The sequence below is a fragment of the Polyodon spathula genome, chromosome 5 (assembly GCF_017654505.1).
Source record: "Polyodon spathula isolate WHYD16114869_AA chromosome 5, ASM1765450v1, whole genome shotgun sequence".
In the NCBI taxonomy this organism is placed as follows: domain Eukaryota; kingdom Metazoa; phylum Chordata; class Actinopteri; order Acipenseriformes; family Polyodontidae; genus Polyodon; species Polyodon spathula.
The window spans coordinates 16,328,013-16,348,560 of record NC_054538.1 but is presented as its reverse complement, the minus strand read 5'-3'; the positions used below and the strand labels follow the sequence as shown (position 1 = coordinate 16,348,560).

The following is a 20,548-nucleotide window of genomic DNA, read 5'->3' as shown; positions in this document are numbered from 1 at the left end:
AAGAAATAAGAAAAACCCTTAAGAAAATCACCTGGCAGTTTGTCAAACAGGTGCATGAAAGAAAAATCACAGACATTAAAAATGTAAATGAGTAGTCAAGCAAAAGAAGAAATATTAGTCTACAGCTGTGTTAAACTAATGCACTGTTACAACTGTTATTTCCCAAGTTCTCATATTACCTTGAATCATCCCTCAGCTTCCTCTGAGTTTGTGCCTCTTACAGCCCTGTTATTACTACTTTCACAAGTGGTCATGTTATACAAGTTCACAGTAGGTTAGCCTGGTGAGACTGTAAAAGTTCCCTGGTGTTTAACCAACAGGTGCCTGAGACTGTAGCCAATAAATGAATATGACTTTAAAAGTTTTGTGGGAGGAATAATACGTAAGACTGTTTTCCAAAAAATTGATTAATATATATATATATATATATATATTATATATATATATATATATAATATATATATATATATATATAGATCTGTATGGACTCTATACATAATGATTGGGTATTGAGTCTTGTAAGCGTTTACCGAAGTAACTACACATCTTTATTAGTTGTAGTTAATAAATCTTCTCCCCCAAAAAACCCGGTGCACTCAGACTTGGAGGTCTCACTACTTCACTACAAAGCCTATTGGCACAGTTCTTCTGTGCTGGAGTGGAAAGCTATTTACCTGGGTGGCGTCTTGGCACATCACTGATGGCAGGAAGCCCTGTGGCTCGGGTGGAGGAGAGCGGGGTTGTAGAATGTATGGATGGTGAAGTCATCTGGCTCAAATAAGGTGTATACGATTGGTCATACGACCAGGGAGGAGATGACTGGGGCTGTCTGGGGTCTGGAAGGGGAAAAAAAAGAAAAACAGGTCTTTTACTAATTGGAATTTTCACGAAACATGACAACAGTCGGCTGCAAAGCAGTCGTTTTTACTGTCCCCCCCACTCTATACCAGTCCTCAAATTATAGGCCTGTGGTCCACCTACAACAATATCTCCAGGAAAACTGTATGCTTGAGTAACAGGTTGGAGGCTGGGCACAAACCAGCGACCCAGTGTATCGCAAATGAGCGTCTTAACCACAATGCAAAGGGCTTTTAACCTCATCTCATCTCACCAACAGGGGACAGAATCCATACCGACTGTGCGTTACACACCACTGCCCATTACACTTGCTGTTGAGTGTAGTTTGCAAATCTCTCCCAGAGCAGCCAACACTGGAACCAACCTCCAAATTTGAAGCATTCAGTCCATCAGCAAGACCACTGCACTCACTCACAAAATTGTAGCTGTGGTTACTTTTATTAGTTAGTTATAACAATTATAACTAATGTGAAACAAACAATTATCATATTCAGTTAAATATTAAGCAGTCAAACATTAAGTAGGTGATGTGTGAAATTTCCATTAAGTGTTCTTAGCAATTTGGTGAGGAAAGCACTGCGATAAACCATGTACCAGAATGTATGTGTTGGTAAAATGTTATTAAAAACAAATACAGTAAATTTTTATTAAAAACAAATACAGTAAATGAAAAGGCAGAAAGTACAACACGCTGTTTTTCACTTTCCACCTTTTCTCAGAATAAATACCATATATATAATGAGATTTTGAATGTACTTATTCACTACAGAATACAATAACTGTAAGACCTGGGGGCCTTACAACCCCTCCCCTGAAAGTCAACATTTCATAACAAAGCAAACCGGGTTTATTTGAATTTTTTTTTAAAAATCCTCCTTTTGCAAACAGTACTGTTTGAGTGTTTATTTGTGGGTGTAATGTAAAGCAGTTCTTTCAACAACAATATTTAATGGACTGGGCTTATACAAGGGCACTCTGCCCAGATCAGCTTAAACAAGTTAGACAGGAAGAGGCCAGTCAAATATACAAATACAGCACTCTGCAAATCAAAACAACAATGTTCCTGTTGGCATTGTAAATACAATCCGTGTACAAAATGTTAAAACAGCACTGATTACATTTCTACTGATCTAATCTAACATATAATACTAATATAGTATTCCTCTAAATGCAAACACATTACAATATGGGTAGCAGTTTTACTCAGTATTTTGAAACTGCACAACAAGTCTCTGTTGTGTGGTTCCTTATCCTCTGGCTGCGGTTGAGGTATTTCAGTGTTTTCTCTTAAAGTGCTGTCACTCACACTTGGTCAGGTTGTTGATGTTTGTGATTAGGCAACTGGTTGACTGACCCGCTTGTTTGTGTAGTGACGTAACGATCATTTATCTCATATTTTAATATTACAAATGCTCTCTGCTTTTAAGTCCATTTGACTTAACAGAGTGCACAGGTTTTTTTTTTTTTTTTCAGTTTAATGCTTGCTACAGTGAAAGTTGAATTTTCATTTTCCAAGATGAATTACATTATCTACCACAAGTTAAAAAGATGATGGCACTTTCAATATTCCTGCCAACAAAAATAAAATCATTAAAAAAAAAAATTAAAAAAATTAAAAATGTTTTTCAGGGTTTTTATTTGGGGGGGGGGGCTTTTCTGTGGTTATATTGCTTACTTTTTCAAAATGTGAATATAATACTATAGTTATATATGGTTTGACTAGTTGTTAATTACAAATAATTAACACTAAATCTGATAGCACTAGAAAGCACCTTTAAGACAGGTTCCTTTGTTGGTTTACCAGGTATATTTTAAAGGGGAACTGTATATACTGCAGCAGGAAGCAGTACATTTCCTCATATTCCTCTGCAGGATTACTAGCGTCTTTCAAGCCATCAGACTCGAGGCCTGGCTCTCAGGTTTCTCCCGCTCCCCTTACCTGAGATCTGGGTTTGGCCTTGCGGGTTAAAGGGTGTAGGCACTGCGCTGAGGGAGGATCGGGGGTTTTGTGTCGGGACACTGACTCTCATTGTGGTCTGGCGAAGACGCTCCAACTCGCTCAAGCGCTCTGAAAACAAACCAGTCTTCGGCTGGTCATCCAGCTTCTGTCTGTGTCCTGTGAACAGCGAGAGAGAGAGAGAGAGAGAGAGAGAGAGAGAGAGAGAGAGAGAGAGAGAGAGAGAGAGAGAATGCAACCGTGTTCTCTTACAGTATGATTTTTTAAGTTGTCCAGGGAAAAAAAGGGAACCGGTTTCTTGCCAAAACGAATGTGCATACTTGTTAAGCAAACACACACATTCATTCTCCATACTAAAACAATACTATACTGTAGTTCTGCCAAAAAGTTATAGTACACTAAAGTATCTTTAACAGGGGAGGTTTTATCATCTTTTATCATGTTTTTTTTTTTCTAGCAGCACTAAAAGTGCTTGCTTAGAATCAGTTGCTGAATCAGAAGTTAAATATTAAATCAGTTATACGAGATAGGATCTTCTGCTTGAGTATACATATGTTGCTGTGAAAACCTGTTCCGGTTTATTGTCAGCCATGCATATAATTTTAATGTAAAACATTACATCTGTTCTTAAAAGAGACTGCATACCTGAGCCTAAACTGTTCTGTGTCCCAACAAGACACCCAGCCACTGAACAGAGCATATCGCAGGCACGCAGGGCAAGCATGCAAATTGCCCTCCACGTTGCTCCCCAGGCTACACAGCCTCTGTGTGGATTCATAAGCAAAATAAGAAGCAACACAAACAGTAGCCAGGGCAGCAAAAACAAGAAAGAAAAGTTCTGCAGGTGCAGATCTATTGACAAAGTTTGTGTCAATATAATTCAACAATAGTAAAGGCAGTAAAAGGGCTGCATTTGTAAAGAACGAGCCTGCCTGTCTAGCTTGAACTGGCAACTCTGAATGGCTGCAAAGTAAATATCCCACAGAAGAAGGAGAAATTCTTGCAGGAGGTGGCCTGTCTCCAGCTGGCAAGGGGTGCTAGCTACATTCAATCTTGCAAAACCTAATTACATTAAGGAAAGAAGTTGAATAATAAAAAAGAAAGGAATCAGATAAAAATGTACAATAAACGCTTGTCGTATGTCCTGTACTGTATATTTAACTCAACTGACCCAATTGTAACTGTGATTTTTCAATCCCCTCTAAAAAACATTTTTCTAATACTATTTTTACATATATATATATATATATATATATATATATATATATATATATATATATATATATATATATATATATATATATATATATATACATATACATACGACATACATACCCAGTGGTTTGCAAAAGTATTCACCCCCTGCATCACATTTTGTTGGCACCTGCTCATACTCCATAACGCTTTCAAATTAGACTTTACATGTAGAATATACACACATTGATAAAGTTAAAAAAAAGTCACATAGAATATAAATAAATAAGATTTACAGAGAAAAACAGATTAATCTCAGTCGCATAAGTATTCAACTCCTTTGCTACTGCAGCCCTAAATCAGCTCAGGTGTAAATGATTTGTTTGAAAAGTCACAAAATTAGTGAAATGGTTTCAGCCTGTGTGTACTTAAAGTGGATTAACTTGTAGATAATTTCCCTCAGGTATATAAAGACTTTCAAGCTGCAACTCAAATAGTGATCCAACAAAGCAACCATGAAGACCAAGGAGCTTTCGAAACAAGTCAGGGATGAAGTGATAGAGAGGCACAAAGCAGGAGGAGAGTAAAAAAAAATTCAAGGTGCTGATTACCCCTCTCAGCACAGTGAAATTCATCATTAAGAAGTGGAAGATGCATCATACCACCCAGACACTACCCAGATCAGGTCGCCCTCCCAAACTGAGCAGCCGGGCAAGCAGGAAACTGGTTCGGGATGTCACTCTGAAGCCAACAATGACCTTGAGAGACCTGCAAAGTTCTGTGTCTGAGGTGGGAGTCAGTGTTCACACATCAACAATAAGCCGGTCCCTACACAAAGCTGACCTGTATGGACAGATGGCAAGAAAGAAGCCATTATTCAAAAAGCCTCACCTTAAAGAACATATGGAGTTAGCGATACTGCAGACGTGGAAAAAGAGTTTGCGATACTGCAAACATGTTGAAAAGGGTTTTGTGGTCAGACAAGACAAAAATTGAACTTTTCAGTCTAAATTCCAAGCATTACGTCTGGCGCAAGCACAGAACTGCACATCACACAGTTTGTTTGAAAACCTGTGCACACATTATTTGTAATTCAACAAAATGTGAAAACTTTGCAGGGGGTGAATACTTCTGCAAACCATTGTATATATAGTCATGTCTCAACCTGTAAGTAGCAACTGCCATTATAATGTTGGAATATTCAACATAGAATAGGCGTTTACGTTTAATTTTCAGAGTTCCTAAAGATTCCATGTCAGCAGTAATATTAAATAACTTCTAAATAAATCAAGACTTTTGAATTTAACTACCAGACAGGACATAATGTCCTGGGCAATGACACATCTTCATAGCCACATAGTAGATAGGGCATGTAGCCGTGTCTTTGAGTGTCATCAAGCTTTTCATTTTTAAGATTAAACCATGTGTTTTAATTTAATAATGAGTGAGCGTGGTTAAAATTGACAGTATTGTGTGTATGATTAATTACTCTTTAGATATAGTTTATCATAAACTCTACCAGCTATTGTTTATAGCGTTTATTTAAGGTTTTTATCAAGGCAAACAAAAAAAAAAAAGTAATTTTCAGTGCTGTCCTGGGGGTGAGAGACACAAGCAGCACAATACAGACACAGCCCAGTTACAAGACACAATCACACTCAAAGAACACACAAAAACGAAACAAATTGAAAATAAATTAACAGGAGTTTTTTTTTTTTTTTTGTTTGTTTTTTTTTCACAAGCGGCCCATTTGACAGGACGGGAAAATAAAATATCATTGATTTAAGATTAAGTATTCAATTTATGTAGTTTGCAACTTACTGACACCATACAAGTTAAAAAACTGAACTTTGACTAAATAATCATCTTCTGTGTTGAGGGGCAGAGCTCATCTGTGCAGAGAGCAGGGGTTCAACGTATAACATACTGTGGACTAGTCTCATTTTAAGCACACTCCTAGTTAGGAAATTACCACTAAAGTACTACGTAATATAGGTTAGATTTATTCCGATAGAAAAGCACTAATATGTTTCCAGTAAGGTACTTTAGTGACCCTGAAGTGTCAATATGGCAGCTGCAAGGGCTAATGTTTGACAACTTGTTTATTGTTGTTGTGTTAGTCTTAAAGTCCCAAAGAAACTGATATACAATCTTTAACAAGTTACTGTATCTATGGGCCTGCCCCACTAAAAACTGAGTGAATAAATAAAAGGCAACCCAGTAGAAATTGGAGCTGTTTACTGTTGTGTAACAGCAATTAAACATCCAGGCTCTTTGCAAGTTTTTTTTTTTTTCTGCTGAGATATTATAAGCTGCAGATTGGTGTGTAGTTTAATAAAACAGACTGAAAAAAAACACCTCTGAGGTAAAGCTTTGTGAACAGACTGGAGTAAAAGTATTGAAACTGGGCTGCTAGTTTCTTTTATTTTGCTGGTTTTCGTTAGGATACAGTAGGTCCTTCAGTGTTTCAGTGCACTACAGTCCTGACTGGAATAGATTGATAGTTTTCAGTCATTGTTTGGTATAATTCATAAAATATCTCTCTTGTTGCAAAAAATAGGACCTGCAAAAAAAAAAAAAATGTTGGCCAAGTGTATGGCAGAGAGCGTGGCATTACTTTCCCCGTGGACGGAAGAATAACATGTGAAATATGTTTTACTCCCACAAAAGCATTAAAAATTGATTGTATAAAATTATAAGCAGGATACATCTGATTAGTCCAAGCTTGCCTTGTTTATTGTACAGGCAACGTACTGGGCGAAATACGTACATTCTGACTGGTAAAAAAAAAAAAAAGCCTTTGACAGCGTGAAATATGGATAAATAAGATGATTATTACATTTTTGGCCAGTTGCTTGAGGAACAGACTCTTTCAAACATAATTTTAAGTTGTGGGAGAGTGGGGGGGCGAATGTATTTAAATTAGGTGGTTTCTATGCTTGGCGAACCATGATTCTATAACCTTAGGATCAAATGGAGTAGCAGATATACAGTACCCAATGCAAGTGTGTTTCAATTAGCCTCTGCAATGTGTGATCCAAGTATTCATTGACGTACAATTAATATAAAATGCAATAAAGTCACAATTGCTGTAACTCTTTGGCAAACAAAACCTACCAATATGAGCCGGATAGACAAAGTGCTAATATTAATTCTGTCATCTCTTCTGCAGTTATAGGGCTTCCTACTATTTCTGCTAGACATGGACCGAAATCAAGCCTCAGTGGTTAAGTGTAATTAGATTTGCCTGCAATGAACCTGGCTGATAGCATTGGAATTCATTTTACCTGGCCCTAAAATGCTATGAGACAGAAATAACTTTAGCCAGACAAGCCACGTCTTTCCAGAAAGTGCCACTCAGTGTCCAAATTGAGTTTCTGATGGGTAGAACTAACTAACGAATCACTGTGTGGTCCCAGAGATAATCCTCTCTCAGTCAGCTGCAGAACTGGCTGAAAGCTCATTGAAAAGAGCTATGGGATCTCTGTTAAATATATACCAGTATAACACTGCTAAATAAAACTAGGGATGGGTTAATTTTATGAAGTTGTTATGGAAAGTCCCTAAAATAAAAGACAGAGACATAGAAAAACAACAGTATAGCCCACACACTAAGTAAAAAGCACTCATACAAAGATAATGTATTTGTGCCAGGTCATTTCTATATATTGTAAATGCTTAAAATGATAACTAATGAAAGTGGCACAACCCTAATATTACATGAGGCATTCTGGACCTCTCAAAAGTACTTTGAAGGTTTAAAGGTTATCTGAAGACTTGGCTGTTACTAACTGTTAATTGTTTAAAATGGAACATATACATTGTTTAGTAGAGAATGGAGAGTTGTTTCTCTTCATTGCATAGCCAAGGTGTTCCTTCTGCCAACATGTACAGTGGAATGCATGATCTAGAAATAGGAAAGTACTGGGACTATGCAAAATAATAGGGAGTCCTGTTAAAATTACAAAGAACATAAATTGCTATTGACAACAAGTTTATGCAGGTTTTAACAACTGTGTGGGTTTAAAAAAAAAAGAAACAAAACAAAACAAAAAAAGATATAATGACTTTAACACAAGTTTGTGTCTGACCAATCCACATATGCCTGAAGAGGAGATAAAATGAAAGGGTTTAAAAAACAATGGAAAAGTCTATGCTCACCCAACACTACACCGTGGGTACAAGAATAAGTATATGGTCCTTTCTTTCTTTCTTTCTTTCTTTCTTTCTTTCTTTCTTTCTTTCTTTGTAGCTCTAATGGTGTTGGAAAATCTGAAACAAACCCCTCCTTGACCTCCACTACTTTTACAGTTGTGCCTATAACCCTGGCGTTGGCCAATGCTGCCTCAATTGTTTTTTCTAACTTAGCTTATGTTTTTGATACAAGTTAGAAGAAACAATTGGGGCAACCTTGGCCCCATCGATTTTACCATTGTGCCTATTTGCTTTGTGCTGGGCAAGGCTGCCCCAATGGTTTCTTGAAACTTGGCTTGTGTTTTTGATAACTCCACTATAAATGGCTGGGCACTTTTGATAACTTGGCTTTTTTTCACATTTCCAATATGTTTTTGTTTCAGATATCACTTCTTTTTTCACTTAATGGATAATAACACACACAGTACAGGAATAGCAAAATTGTTCAACCTATATTGAGGCAATGTATTGCCGTTTGGCTAGGATAAACGTAAATAGTAGCCTAGTCTGTTGAAAGGGTTAAGATGTGAATCTGTGTAGCGTAGTGGTTATGCAGTTGGAGTGAAAGTATGACTAGTTAAGGTTCAAATCCTGCCTTTATATATGTGTGCATGTTAAAGGTATGTGTGCAAAAGTATGTACAGTATGTACATAATATGAAATTAGTTTTATTTGAAACTGCAGAGAATTCCTGTCAGGGGCCCGGAATTCACGGCACCAAAATAATAATAACCCTGCGTTTTAGTCTTGATGCTTTCACTGCATATTCTCTCCAGTCACAGCTCACACGCTTGCTCAGTCGCACCCACAGTTTCTCATTCAAGTTCAGCGCTGGACTGTCTCCAGTCCCCTTGCTCATGCGCCCCTTTATTATAGAACTTCCCAACGTTTCCCGCCGCTGTCCAGCTCATCAACCAGTCACATCCATGCTCTGCAACCCCCGAAAACAGCAACACACATTCTCCCCACTCATTCACTCACTCCCCCTTCCCATACTAAGTAATGGTGTGACCTGTTCTCCTTACAATGTATGCAACATAATAGACAGACGAGACAAACTGAACAGACAACAAGTCCTGCAACAAAGCAGTTGTCTGGGTCGTTTCAGTATATGTTTTAATTTGAAAGTAAAAATATATGAAAGCATGTAAAAATCTCTTCACTAATATATGTATTTTATTTTGTAATTTATTTTCATTGCATAAAGTATTAAATGGCAGTGTTTATATGTGATAGTGAAAAAGAAATAAATAAATATCTAGATAAAGAAATATACATGTCTATGTATTGATTTATGTATTCCTTTATTTCAATATCTATTTATTTATTTATTTAGTTATTTATTTATTTATGTTTTACTTTTATCTAATATACAAGCTATCCTTCAGCATAGCTAATTCTCAGAAATTAACGTTCTTTTTTGTCCAGTGGGGACAACAAATAGCGTTACTCTCATCAACCAGTATCGAGAGGAACCGTACTTCCTTGTGCCAATGGGGACCACAGTGAGAGTTACACTGACAGGAAACCAAAGACTTTCAGAGATCAAGATCAGACTCTCAAAATGATGATGATGATGATGATGATGATGATGATGATGATGATGATGACTTGAAAAATCTCCAAAATGTAAAATAAGTCCTAACAATTCTCAGCTAGCTGACTTCCTCTTTCAAAATGCTGCTTGTTTTCTGAACTAATTGTGTAGCACTGACAGTAACACAACACGCTTGCAAACTGAAGGTTATAGTTTCATCAAATCCTATGCATTATAAAAAGATATATTTTTGCAGGCAAATGTTCAATTTTAAAACAGAAATAAATAATTTAATATAAATGATACAGAAGTCACAATAAGTGTGTTCATTAGTACATTTCCACGTTGACAAAACAGATTAATTGTCATTAAACTCGGATGTCCTGTAATATACACATAAGTCTGCAAAAATCTACAAAAAAAAAAAAAAAAAAAAAAAGGAAAAAGAAGGACATTTTTATCTTTGGTGATTTATTTCTCTTACTTTGTGACAGGTATTGATTTTTTTTTCTACATTTCACTCAAGTGTTGGGAACTACAAATTAAAAGTGAAATGGTGCTTTTGGCTGATTTACCTTTGCTGCGCCAACACCCTGAAAACACGTAAAACTATAAAAACAATCCCTGCAGTAGAGTCTCTCTGGAATTCCTCCTTGAAAACTACTGTTCCTCTCAATTGTCATTTACTGAAGAAACAATACATTGTTTTGTGCACAAGGCCAAAGACGGCAGTTATTGAAAAAAAGGGTAAAGACCAGGCACCCAACCAATTTCAGGGGTCTCAAAAAGCTGGCTGATGAGGAACAAGCCAGGCTGGGGTGGAATGGTGCCAGAAGTATGTGTGGTCCATGCGTTCCAGGCTGCAGGAAGTAAACCAGGCCAAGAAAGGGCACACACACTACAGTATAAGGGCTTTATAAATTGATTCGCTGTTGGCATGCTTAAACAGCGTCTAGAGACAAATGAAATTTAGTTTGTTGTGTAACAAAAAGTCTATTGTAATATTTGATTTATTATGAGTTATGATTTTGGGAGGAGATTTACTATGAGAGAGAGAGAGAGAGAGAGAGAGAGAGAGAGAGAGAGAGAGAGAGAGAGAGAGAGAGAGAGAGAGAGAGAGAAAAAGAGAGAGAAAGAGAGAGAGGTGTGTTTTGAGAGGCATATATTTACTAGCCTTTAATGACAAGATTTAGTCTGATATATTAATTTATGCTATTAATGAATTTATTCAAAACACATATATATATATATATATATATATATATATATATATAATAGATATCTATATATATATATAGATAAATCAAAAAACGTCTTCCATCGTGTTTTGCAACAAGCACACAACTTGTCTATAAGTGCAAGCTGACCCATTGGGGACCTTATTACAACAGAAATTCATGCTTTTATTAAATTCAACATTTTTGTTTTTTTATTTTGACAGCAACAGGTAAAAAAATAAATAAACAGAACAATGTGTGCATGAGTCGGGAAGAAGATCTTTGTGTGTGTGTGTGTGTGGGTGCATGTGTGTCACACCACACGACGCGCACCCGCGCACACGCACGTACTCTGTGTGTGTGTGCGTGCATGAGTGTGTGTGTGTGTGTGTGTGTGTGTGTGTGTGTGTGTGTGTGAGTGAGAGAGAGAGAGAGAGAGAGAGAGAGAGAGAGAGAGAGAGAGAGAGAGAGAAATGGACAAGCTCCAAGCACTGCAATGTCATTTACAACGCTCACTGAACTGACAAACAGTGAGGTAAAGCTTTAAAGTCTGCCTGGCTACTGCACTCAAGAATCTTTATGGGAATCATGTACGAAACAATGCGCTGAAGTATGCAGATAATATATTAAGAAAAATGTAATAATTAAAGGGGCGGTTACAAAGCACTAAAATAATTTTTTTTTTGTACAGATTCATTGTCAATCATGTATTTTATTTTCTTCAAGGCCTGTAAGTCAATTAATTTAAGATCATAAACGATTTGACGCTGCAGTTGCAGAACAAACGATTTGCGAAACCTGCGAGAATACACTTTATTTGAGACCACTGTTTTTCTAGCCTAATAATTTTTTTTAAAAGACAGACTGTAGCAATCAAGAGCAAGTTGCCTGAAAGAAACTATTTAAAAATGATGTCCTTTCATTTCTAAATATAGAAGCAGACATTTTTCCTGTTGTCCTCAGTCAATACAGCTACCAAAAAATGAGCCCCCTCAGTTCTTAAACTACCAGCTGTACAAAGCTGTATAACAGCGAGGCACTCCAGTATACTGGGCTCGGTTTAGATGTACATAGCATATCTACAAGTGCAGGTTTCTTGAACTGAACTACTGTGGTTGAAGGCAAACATAAGAGTAAATGTATACTTGGACTATGTTTGATTGATAGGTCTGATGTTTGGTTTCTAACAACCGTCTCACAATTATAGGCCCGCCTTTGCTTCTTTAAAAAAAAAAAAAAAACTAGCGAGACACTGATGCTAATTAACCAATGCTGTTTGATCTGCAATGTCTATTAGACCTGGTACAGTACTGGAGCGCTGCACCTGATTAATGAAACACACACACTCACACACACACACACACGTTTGTTTTCCTATACTTGTGGGGACTTCTCATTGACTCTCATTATATTTTTATTTACTATTTCTAACTCCAGTCAGACAAAACTTCACACAGAGTGAAAGTCGACAAATTAAATATTTTGGCACTTTTAGGTTTTTTTTTAAAGGCATATTTCGTTCTTAAAAAGGTGTTTTACAAAGTGGGGACGTCCCCACAACGTCGTTTTTTCAGGAGTCTTTGTGGGGACATTTTCTCAATTTTTTCCCCCACATTGATAGTAATACCTGCCCACACACACACATCTCCCACACTGCCCTGTCATTACCTGCATTTTGCAAGACTGATTCACATTTTGATGTTTTACTCAATTTACTCAGAATAAAATAGTGTAATTTTGTTAAAGACTGGGCTATGTGTTAGCTTTACTGACTTGTAAACTCTTACAAAAGTCTAGCCCAGACTGAAGTCAGTAAAGTGTGCTCATATGTAAAGGTCATAAAAAGCAGGGCTTGAATATGACTGTACAACTGGTACAAGGTCAGTGTCTGATATATATATAATTTAGTATAATTTTTATTATTATAATTACAGTTTGTGCCACCTACAGTTTCTGGAAGATAAAAATAATAAATTGCCTAAAATATCCATTTCCTGTCTAATTCACATCCTGCTTTTAGTTACCCGCCCTCACACACAGAGTTGCAGCATACTTTAAAAAACTGTACTAGCACCTAGAAACAAAAACAAAACAAAAAACTATTGTTTGATTAAGTAGCGTGTATAAAGAAAACATCTTCATAATTTGAATTTTCAGCTCAAGTTGAAAAAATATCTAAGCTTTTCTTAACATCTAAAGATTTTTTATTTGTTTTGTTAAATGGATAGTTTAACAGGAAAGAACAGCAGAGCTGTTTTTTCAACACGGGTAAAACTTTTTTTAAGATGCTGTGTGTACCCCATATTAGAAATTATTGTTTTCAGTGTTTTCAGAAATGTAACTATTAGTTTCCTGCAAAACATCATCACTAACGGTCTATGCTACTCAACTTCAGAGTGCTTGGTAATCAAAAGCTGTTAAACTGGCAGACAGCTAGTTTGAAGATTCTATTGCTCTAAACCCAAACCCCCTCCCCTCTCCCCCGAGACTAATAGTCCGAATTATTTTTACTACCTGTTTAAGCGGCTTCAAAACCAAACTATTATCCCTGACTCTAACGACATCAAAAAACAAATACATATATTTGTAAACCCAGCTTTGCGTGCGCGGCATACCAAGAAAACAAGGAAAAGTTGTCATCTTATTAGGCACGCAAAAAAGACCATAGAAAACAGAGCCTGATCATAATAAACACTGGCAAGTGGAACCTGCAGCGAGTCCCATTGTTAAATACTTCTAGAAGCATTAATATTAACACGCTCATTCTACAAATGAAATGCAGCCTGCTTCAACACAAAAAATATCTGAACAACCGCGGGCAGTTCTGTTTCAGCTTGTGGCCCACAACAGGTCAAACAGTAAGTAGGTCAAGGTTAAAGGTTGACAACACAAACTAAATAGGTTTGTGGTTGAAATAATATATATATATATATATATATATATATATATATATATATATATATATATATATATATATATATAAATTATAAACAGTATGATTTGAGCTACACACCCGAAAAGAGGCACACTGCAGTTTTAAAAAGTAGTTTCTTTTAAAATGTTTAACCAGTAATTAGTCTTGTTTAGTAATTTACTGTCCAAATACGTGGAATTATTAAGGTCTATTGAAAATGTAAATTAAAAATAAATCCATTGGAGCTTTATAAGAACAGATGTCAGCAATGTTCTTTTAATCAAACTTCAACTTCTCATAAAACATTTTGATTTAGTGACTAAGGGGATTATGTTATTCAAGAAACAGAGAACAGGTTTAAAAATACATAATTACGCCATTGCCTAGTTCCTATTATTTGTTTTGGTTCTCATAAAAACCAGCTATAATAGAATTGGGCAAAGAAATGTCTTCTTGTGTTTATTTACTGTCAGAGGAGAGAGCTTACTCTGTCTCTCGTTTCCTGGAAGGGGCACTGCACCAAATTTGTTAATCTTTTGCTGAAGTGCAGGCTATTTATTCACAAAAGGAACTTGTTAATATTACATCTTCCCTGACTACTGCTAAAGCATTACTAAAATACTGTGTGGTTGCTGTGTTTGTACAGCCCAAGCACTCCTGAAAGTGCAAGTCCATACCATGTCAAATACATAAGCAGTGCATAACAGTAATATTAGTGGAGTATTATCACTGCCGGTGTACTACTAAACGATGGTTCTGCTAACAAATAATGTATTACTTCAAGGTGTTAGACAACCTCAACTAGTAAATCAAGTAGTAGTACACTGCCAACATTCAGTTAACTTATCTTGTAAAAAAGCATTTTAGGAAGATGTAATTTCATGCAATAAGAAATAATGTGAGGATTTTTTTAATTATTATTATTTGGGATTGATGGTTCCATATGCACTCTGTTGAATGCAGGAAACTGAATTGGTCCTGAGTAAGTCTTGCTAATTCTTTCATGATGACTTCTAACTTCAGTAGACCAGTAGCAGTATAGTGGTAGCAACTTGGTATAAATATTAAATGAACACTCTGAGTTGTTTATTGTAGGTCCTTTTTCACTTTAGAAAAAATAGTTTGCAATGAATCAAGCACTGGCCACATGTTCCTCCTTCTGAGAATTACAGAAAGGGTGTGTTCAGTTATATTTCCTACTTACAGATTTCCTCTATGAGTTTGTACTGGTATGCCAAATTCCTTCGGTCCTCCTAATTACTTACATGCATTTTTTTTTTAATGTTCAGTGACTGCAAAGAAAACCCCTCTTTGTAAATGAAGAGCCTTTACTGACATAAATCATGGAGCAGAAAAGGGATCCTAAAACTGGACATAACTGAATGAGTATAGTCTATATAGACCCACCGGCGCTGGCTTTGCCCAGACTGCGGCGCTGCAGGAATCTGATTTGTTTTGGAGTGTTCTGTTCCAGCAGAATTCTTCCTTTCTACTTCAAGCACAGCGTTCATCCCAGAGAAGAAGCTCTGCCATTCTCATTGTTCCTTAAAGAGTGCGTAAACAGGCAGCAGATCCTTGCATCAGTCTCTCAAAATGTTGCACAACACAAGTGCCTCTTGATGTGTCATTTCCTGCCTGGCCACCTGTCTAGCTCCTGACAGCCCAGTCAACAACCAAAAAAAAATAAAACCTTAAGCTCCAACTGCACAAAGCACAACATTATGAACGTGATCCAATTATTTCGGTCTGTTAGTTTTAACATTACCTTTCCCTACTACAGATGTTTGTTATTTTTCTTAATCCGAATGATTTACTGTTTATTTCCTGCTAGTACGTGTTTAAGTTAAGTCTTTCAAAAGTCTTTCAGCGAACAATTATTATTGATGTATTATTATCCTGAACTCAGCCTTTCACTTATCGTAATGTAAGTGAAATGTTACATGTTACGTCAAATGCACTTATTGTGTCAAATTTCCATTGTTCTATAAATCTACATTTTTTTTTTAAATTCATGATCTCTTCTAGTACAATTCTGTTTAAGCTGCATAAGTAAAACATGTAGTTCTAAAATCTGTTAGATAATATCAGTCTTTCAACAAAGTTATATGAAAGACGAAGTGAGGAAAGGGACATATACTTGATGACATCCTCGCACAGACGTCCCAAGCAAAAATTATGTGTGAATTTGGATTTCTAGGAAAAGACCCTCCCGCATCTGCCTACATTTATGATACACTGAAATTGGTACAGAAATTATTATGTTTTTTTCTGTGTGTTTATTCTACCCAATCATCTAGTGTTAGGAAGTCATCTGCCGCTGTCCTTTTCAAGAAAGTTTAAAAACAAGGAAGATGAATCAAAAGTGAGGGAGATCAAAGTCAGGCACATCAATGATGCCATGGGGTAGTTTTTAATCTGGTAATGAAGGATGATCATGTGCTGTTATGAAGTGGCTCCAACTGCCAATGCCAGATGTGATTATTGAAAAGAAGAAACATGAAACTTGTTTGTGATGTGATAGCATTGATTCTAGCACCAAAAAAAGAAAGATATTTTATGAATACAATATTTTTATGAATAAAATTCATCCTGGAACAGCTGCATGCCAGACCAGCTGGCATTGATGGACATCATAAACTTTGTATGCCCCATTAGTAAGAGCTAATGGTAGCTTTACTTCCCTCTTTACCTTAGAACAGCAATCCAAAGGTCATATTAAGTAATGATGGCTATTTAGTGTGTGTATTGAGTGATGGAAAACAATAACTCTGCTACTGTACCCAACCTTACTGTTAGAAGACTGCACTTAACTATGTTTTCTGTGTGTGTGTGTGTGTGTGTGTGTGTGTGTGTGTGTGTGTACTGTATTTAACAACAGTGATTTATATTTGATAATTTGGTCATTTCACAGAAAGTATTTACAGACAGTATGATCCACGGTCAAACCAAAAGATTAAACTGAGGTTCAACCCTTGAGTTTGGAACAGATCCAATTCTATAATGTTTTATCTACTCAGGGGTGCAAATCGTTTTGAAGATGGGCGCTAAACTGTTTTGAAAGTGCCTAAAAATGTTTTGAGCCTTAAATACCACCCCCACGAGTTTCTGTGAGAAAACGGTATTAGACACAGTTGTGTGCTGTACATTATTATGTAAGCGCTTAAGACCAAAATTGCAATATTAAGAAAATAAAGACGGCAAACGTTCAACAAATTGTATTAACAAAACAACAGTTTATGAATTCAGCTACTCTCGATAGTTAGAAAGAAAGCTGTGCACATTGTTGATTAATTTTATTGATGGATTAGATTTACAATTAGCTGTAACAACTAATTTGGTTTTAATTTAAATCTGTGATTATATGCAACAACAAAATATGTTTAATTTGTTAAGTAAAATGAAGAGGTTTGCGCACACGAAAATCGCAAAATGCATCATTTATCATTACCTGTTAAGTCTACTATTGCCCACATACCTTTTTGACTTGCTTATGTAATTGTTAATTGTGTAAAAGTGTACTACAAAGACATGTTTGCGACAGTTTCTGCAGTTAAACTTGCCTCACGACACAAACCTTCTCTCCTGTGTATGATGATGAGTGTGGCTGGGTCATAGTCCAGACCCAGTAAGAAACTATCACCATCTATGGTTGCTATGGAATTAAAAAAATAAAATAAACATTTCTACTGGTGCCAGAATTTAATATTGCTGGTGCTATATGAGGTACCCTGGCACTAGAATCTACCACCATAGCGCCAAATTTGCATCCCTGGTACTGTAGGAGGCTTAAGATAAATACATGGTGACATATAGATAATGTTTGAAAGGTACAGAGTACAAATGTCAAAAGCACCCTCCACACATACTCATACCTGGTGGACATGCTCTTCTACAATACTATGGTCTACTCTTATAATCACTAATAATACAGTATGCACTCATGAGCCACCTAATTTAACGAATTATTGCTCCACTCTTGTCATTCTTTTCAATAAAGCCTCTTATAGAGCTAACACCCACATCTTAAACCCTTAGCAAGGCCATCATTACTCACTTACAAATCTGATAACCTGCAGTGTTTGTACAGTTCTTTAATGCAAAGGTTATTATAAATAGTACTGTCAAGTTCGATGTGTTGTTTTTGTTTGTGCCAGGGGATATCACAATTCTCTGATTATTTATTCTGAAATGGCCTATACACATTTCAGGTAGCCAGGAGACATGTTTCCAGACACTCTGTGTCTTGGAACAATGGCAGAAAGACAATAATGTGTTCTGTCTTTACTGGTAATTATAATCCTTCAAGAGAAAGTTTCATAAAATGACAATAAAAAGCAGGGAGTGGCAGTTTTAATCTCCCATATATTTCCAAAAGTAACCTTCAAATTGTACAATATATATATATAACTTCAATATGTCAGATTAATATGAGGGGGTGCAGGGGGGGGGGCACATTGATACCCTACACCCTACAAAATATATCTTTGTAAATGTTGTTTTTTCTCACTTGTTCTCCACCCTGTCACCACACAACCACATTTGTGTTTTGTTTTCCAGTTGTGTAAAAATGTTGGGCAATTTGCCAGCAATGGCACAAGTATTTTAAAATGATTATTCTAAAGCCTGACTTGCAAGCCAGCAGGGCACATTAACCTTGTCCATTATTATTATTATTACAGCACACTGATAAATACTGGGGTACTTACTTCTTGGTTCCCGAGGTCCATCAACAGTAACCTTTATTGCTCGGTGGTAAGTTGCCACTTGGGGTGGGTTTGTGAATACTGTGATTGTCAATGTGAAGCTCTTGCCTGCAAAACATAAAAGATTAAAAATCCATAACTTTCATGTACAATGTGCAGCATTCAGCGTTCCCGCTCATTTGCATTTTGCAGTTGGTGATGATGATGGCTGTGGGTTACTGACAAAATTGAATTCAAGACCAATGAACAATAAACAATGACAATTTCAGTGGCCTACTGTAATAAAGGACCTCATATAGTTAATGCACCCCCAAATTACCTAGAATGTCCATATACACCACTACTTATATGTTTAATGAAGTTGAATAGACCTTCCCTCACTGGGTTTAACATTGGTATCATGAGGTACATTTATTTTAAAATGCCTTTTTCCAGACTTACCCCTTCTCCAATCATTGTGAAGATGAACTTATTGATGTGTTACAAGTATCTGAGCCCCAGTCTCTCAAGGAATCTGATATCAGTGTGTGTGTGTTCCATGAACATGAGAAGCTGTATCTCCTCTTACACCAGCTGTGTGAAACACACAATAAACCTAGATACTTAATTGAATGAGCTTGATCCAACTCATTCCCCAACAATCAGACATAGTACATACGTTAATGACTAGGAGGAAAATATCTAGCTAACCCAGCTAAAAAGATCTAGGCCTCAATACTCAGTCACTGTAACAAGCTGTCCTTTGTAGGCTTTTTCATGTTATACAATGGTCATCTACCATTTTGAGTTTTATGTTCTTGTTGTACCAGTTTCTAAGAAATGGGAGGGTTAACAGAATACAATGTGTATCACATAACATTGCTTTAAGGAAATGCATACATACTATATGGGCTTTTAAGCTTGTTTTTTTCTGTTATTATCCAGAAGGAAGTGTTAAGCATATTATGTTAGTATACTGCTTTTGTTGATAAAGAGTAAAATGCTGCCTCAGACAGTGAATTTGATTTGTCAGTAAAATAAAACTGTGCATGGGGTTGCTGAGTGTCTCTGTTAAGCAGCAGACTCACCAATTGTAATCATTTAAGTATGTAATGGTTAGTCATCTCAGATACTGAGAACTGCAATTTTACTGAAACAGGAAAAGGTGGGCGTAACACTATTGACTCAATACAACAGTCAGCAATCTCGGGTCCAAATCTACATCTGAGCCAGTTTATTAGAACACACAACACCAAACATTTTATTGCTTGCGCTGGTAAATATATCATTTCAGTGGTTCACTTATTTTAAATCTGACTATAAATGTGCTGTGGTATCAGTCCACTTGCTGTAAGCAGATCTGTAAGCACTTTATGGTGCCAAAGCAATTCCAATGAAATGGCCTTGAGCACAGATCTCCTGTATCTTGGTATTTCTCTATTTTCTAACCACCCCAAACCCCTTCTAAAACTCATACAGGCACATTCCTCCTCAGTCTCATCTCATACTGTCACCCTGTGGTCATCTGGAAAAGTCACACCATTTGTGAACTAGGCAGCACTGTTCTTTTTTGCCTACCCCTACAGAACAGTTAAATACCAAATACCATTGGCATACAATACATGTATTTTACTGTGAAGAATATTTACGTTTGTATGGGTGCCTTCACCATAGCCCCATTAACAAGGCTTCTCCTTTGGGTTATAATACACGAGCACAAATGCAAATAGGACAAACTTGGAAACTGTTTGCAGCTCCACAGCTTGAACAACTTTTGTTTCAAGGAGACTGCCATTTATATTGTCCTGTGTTTTGGCAATGATATTAGTTTTCATCGGGTTGGAAGCACCTATCAAATATCCACATTCCCAGTTAGCAGCACATAGTAAAGAGTGCAAGGTTTCCAGGATTAATAAAGTGCTTGTAATGTGTACACACAACGTGTCTGACTTAATCCGCTGTGGCTGGGAAGGCTTTCGGTAAGAATAGATGAAT

The 20,548-nt window shown here is 36.5% G+C and overlaps 1 protein-coding gene across 3 annotated transcripts in view; it reads right to left on the bottom strand.

Moving 5' to 3' along the window:
* The window catches only part of LOC121315621 (runt-related transcription factor 2-like), a 73,439-nt gene that overhangs the window by 8,829 nt on the left and 44,062 nt on the right, over positions 1-20,548 (bottom strand). For 2 of the 3 annotated variants that reach the window (XM_041249873.1, XM_041249872.1), the window contains exons 4-7: positions 18,578-18,682; positions 17,446-17,523; positions 2,798-2,974; positions 675-836 (exon numbers count right to left, since the gene is read on the bottom strand). In XM_041249873.1, the coding sequence (XP_041105807.1) occupies positions 675-836; positions 2,798-2,974; positions 17,446-17,523; positions 18,578-18,682 (522 nt within the window). The remainder of the gene's footprint in view (positions 1-674; positions 837-2,797; positions 2,975-17,445; positions 17,524-18,577; positions 18,683-20,548) is intronic. The other variant, XM_041249871.1, reaches the window with a different exon arrangement.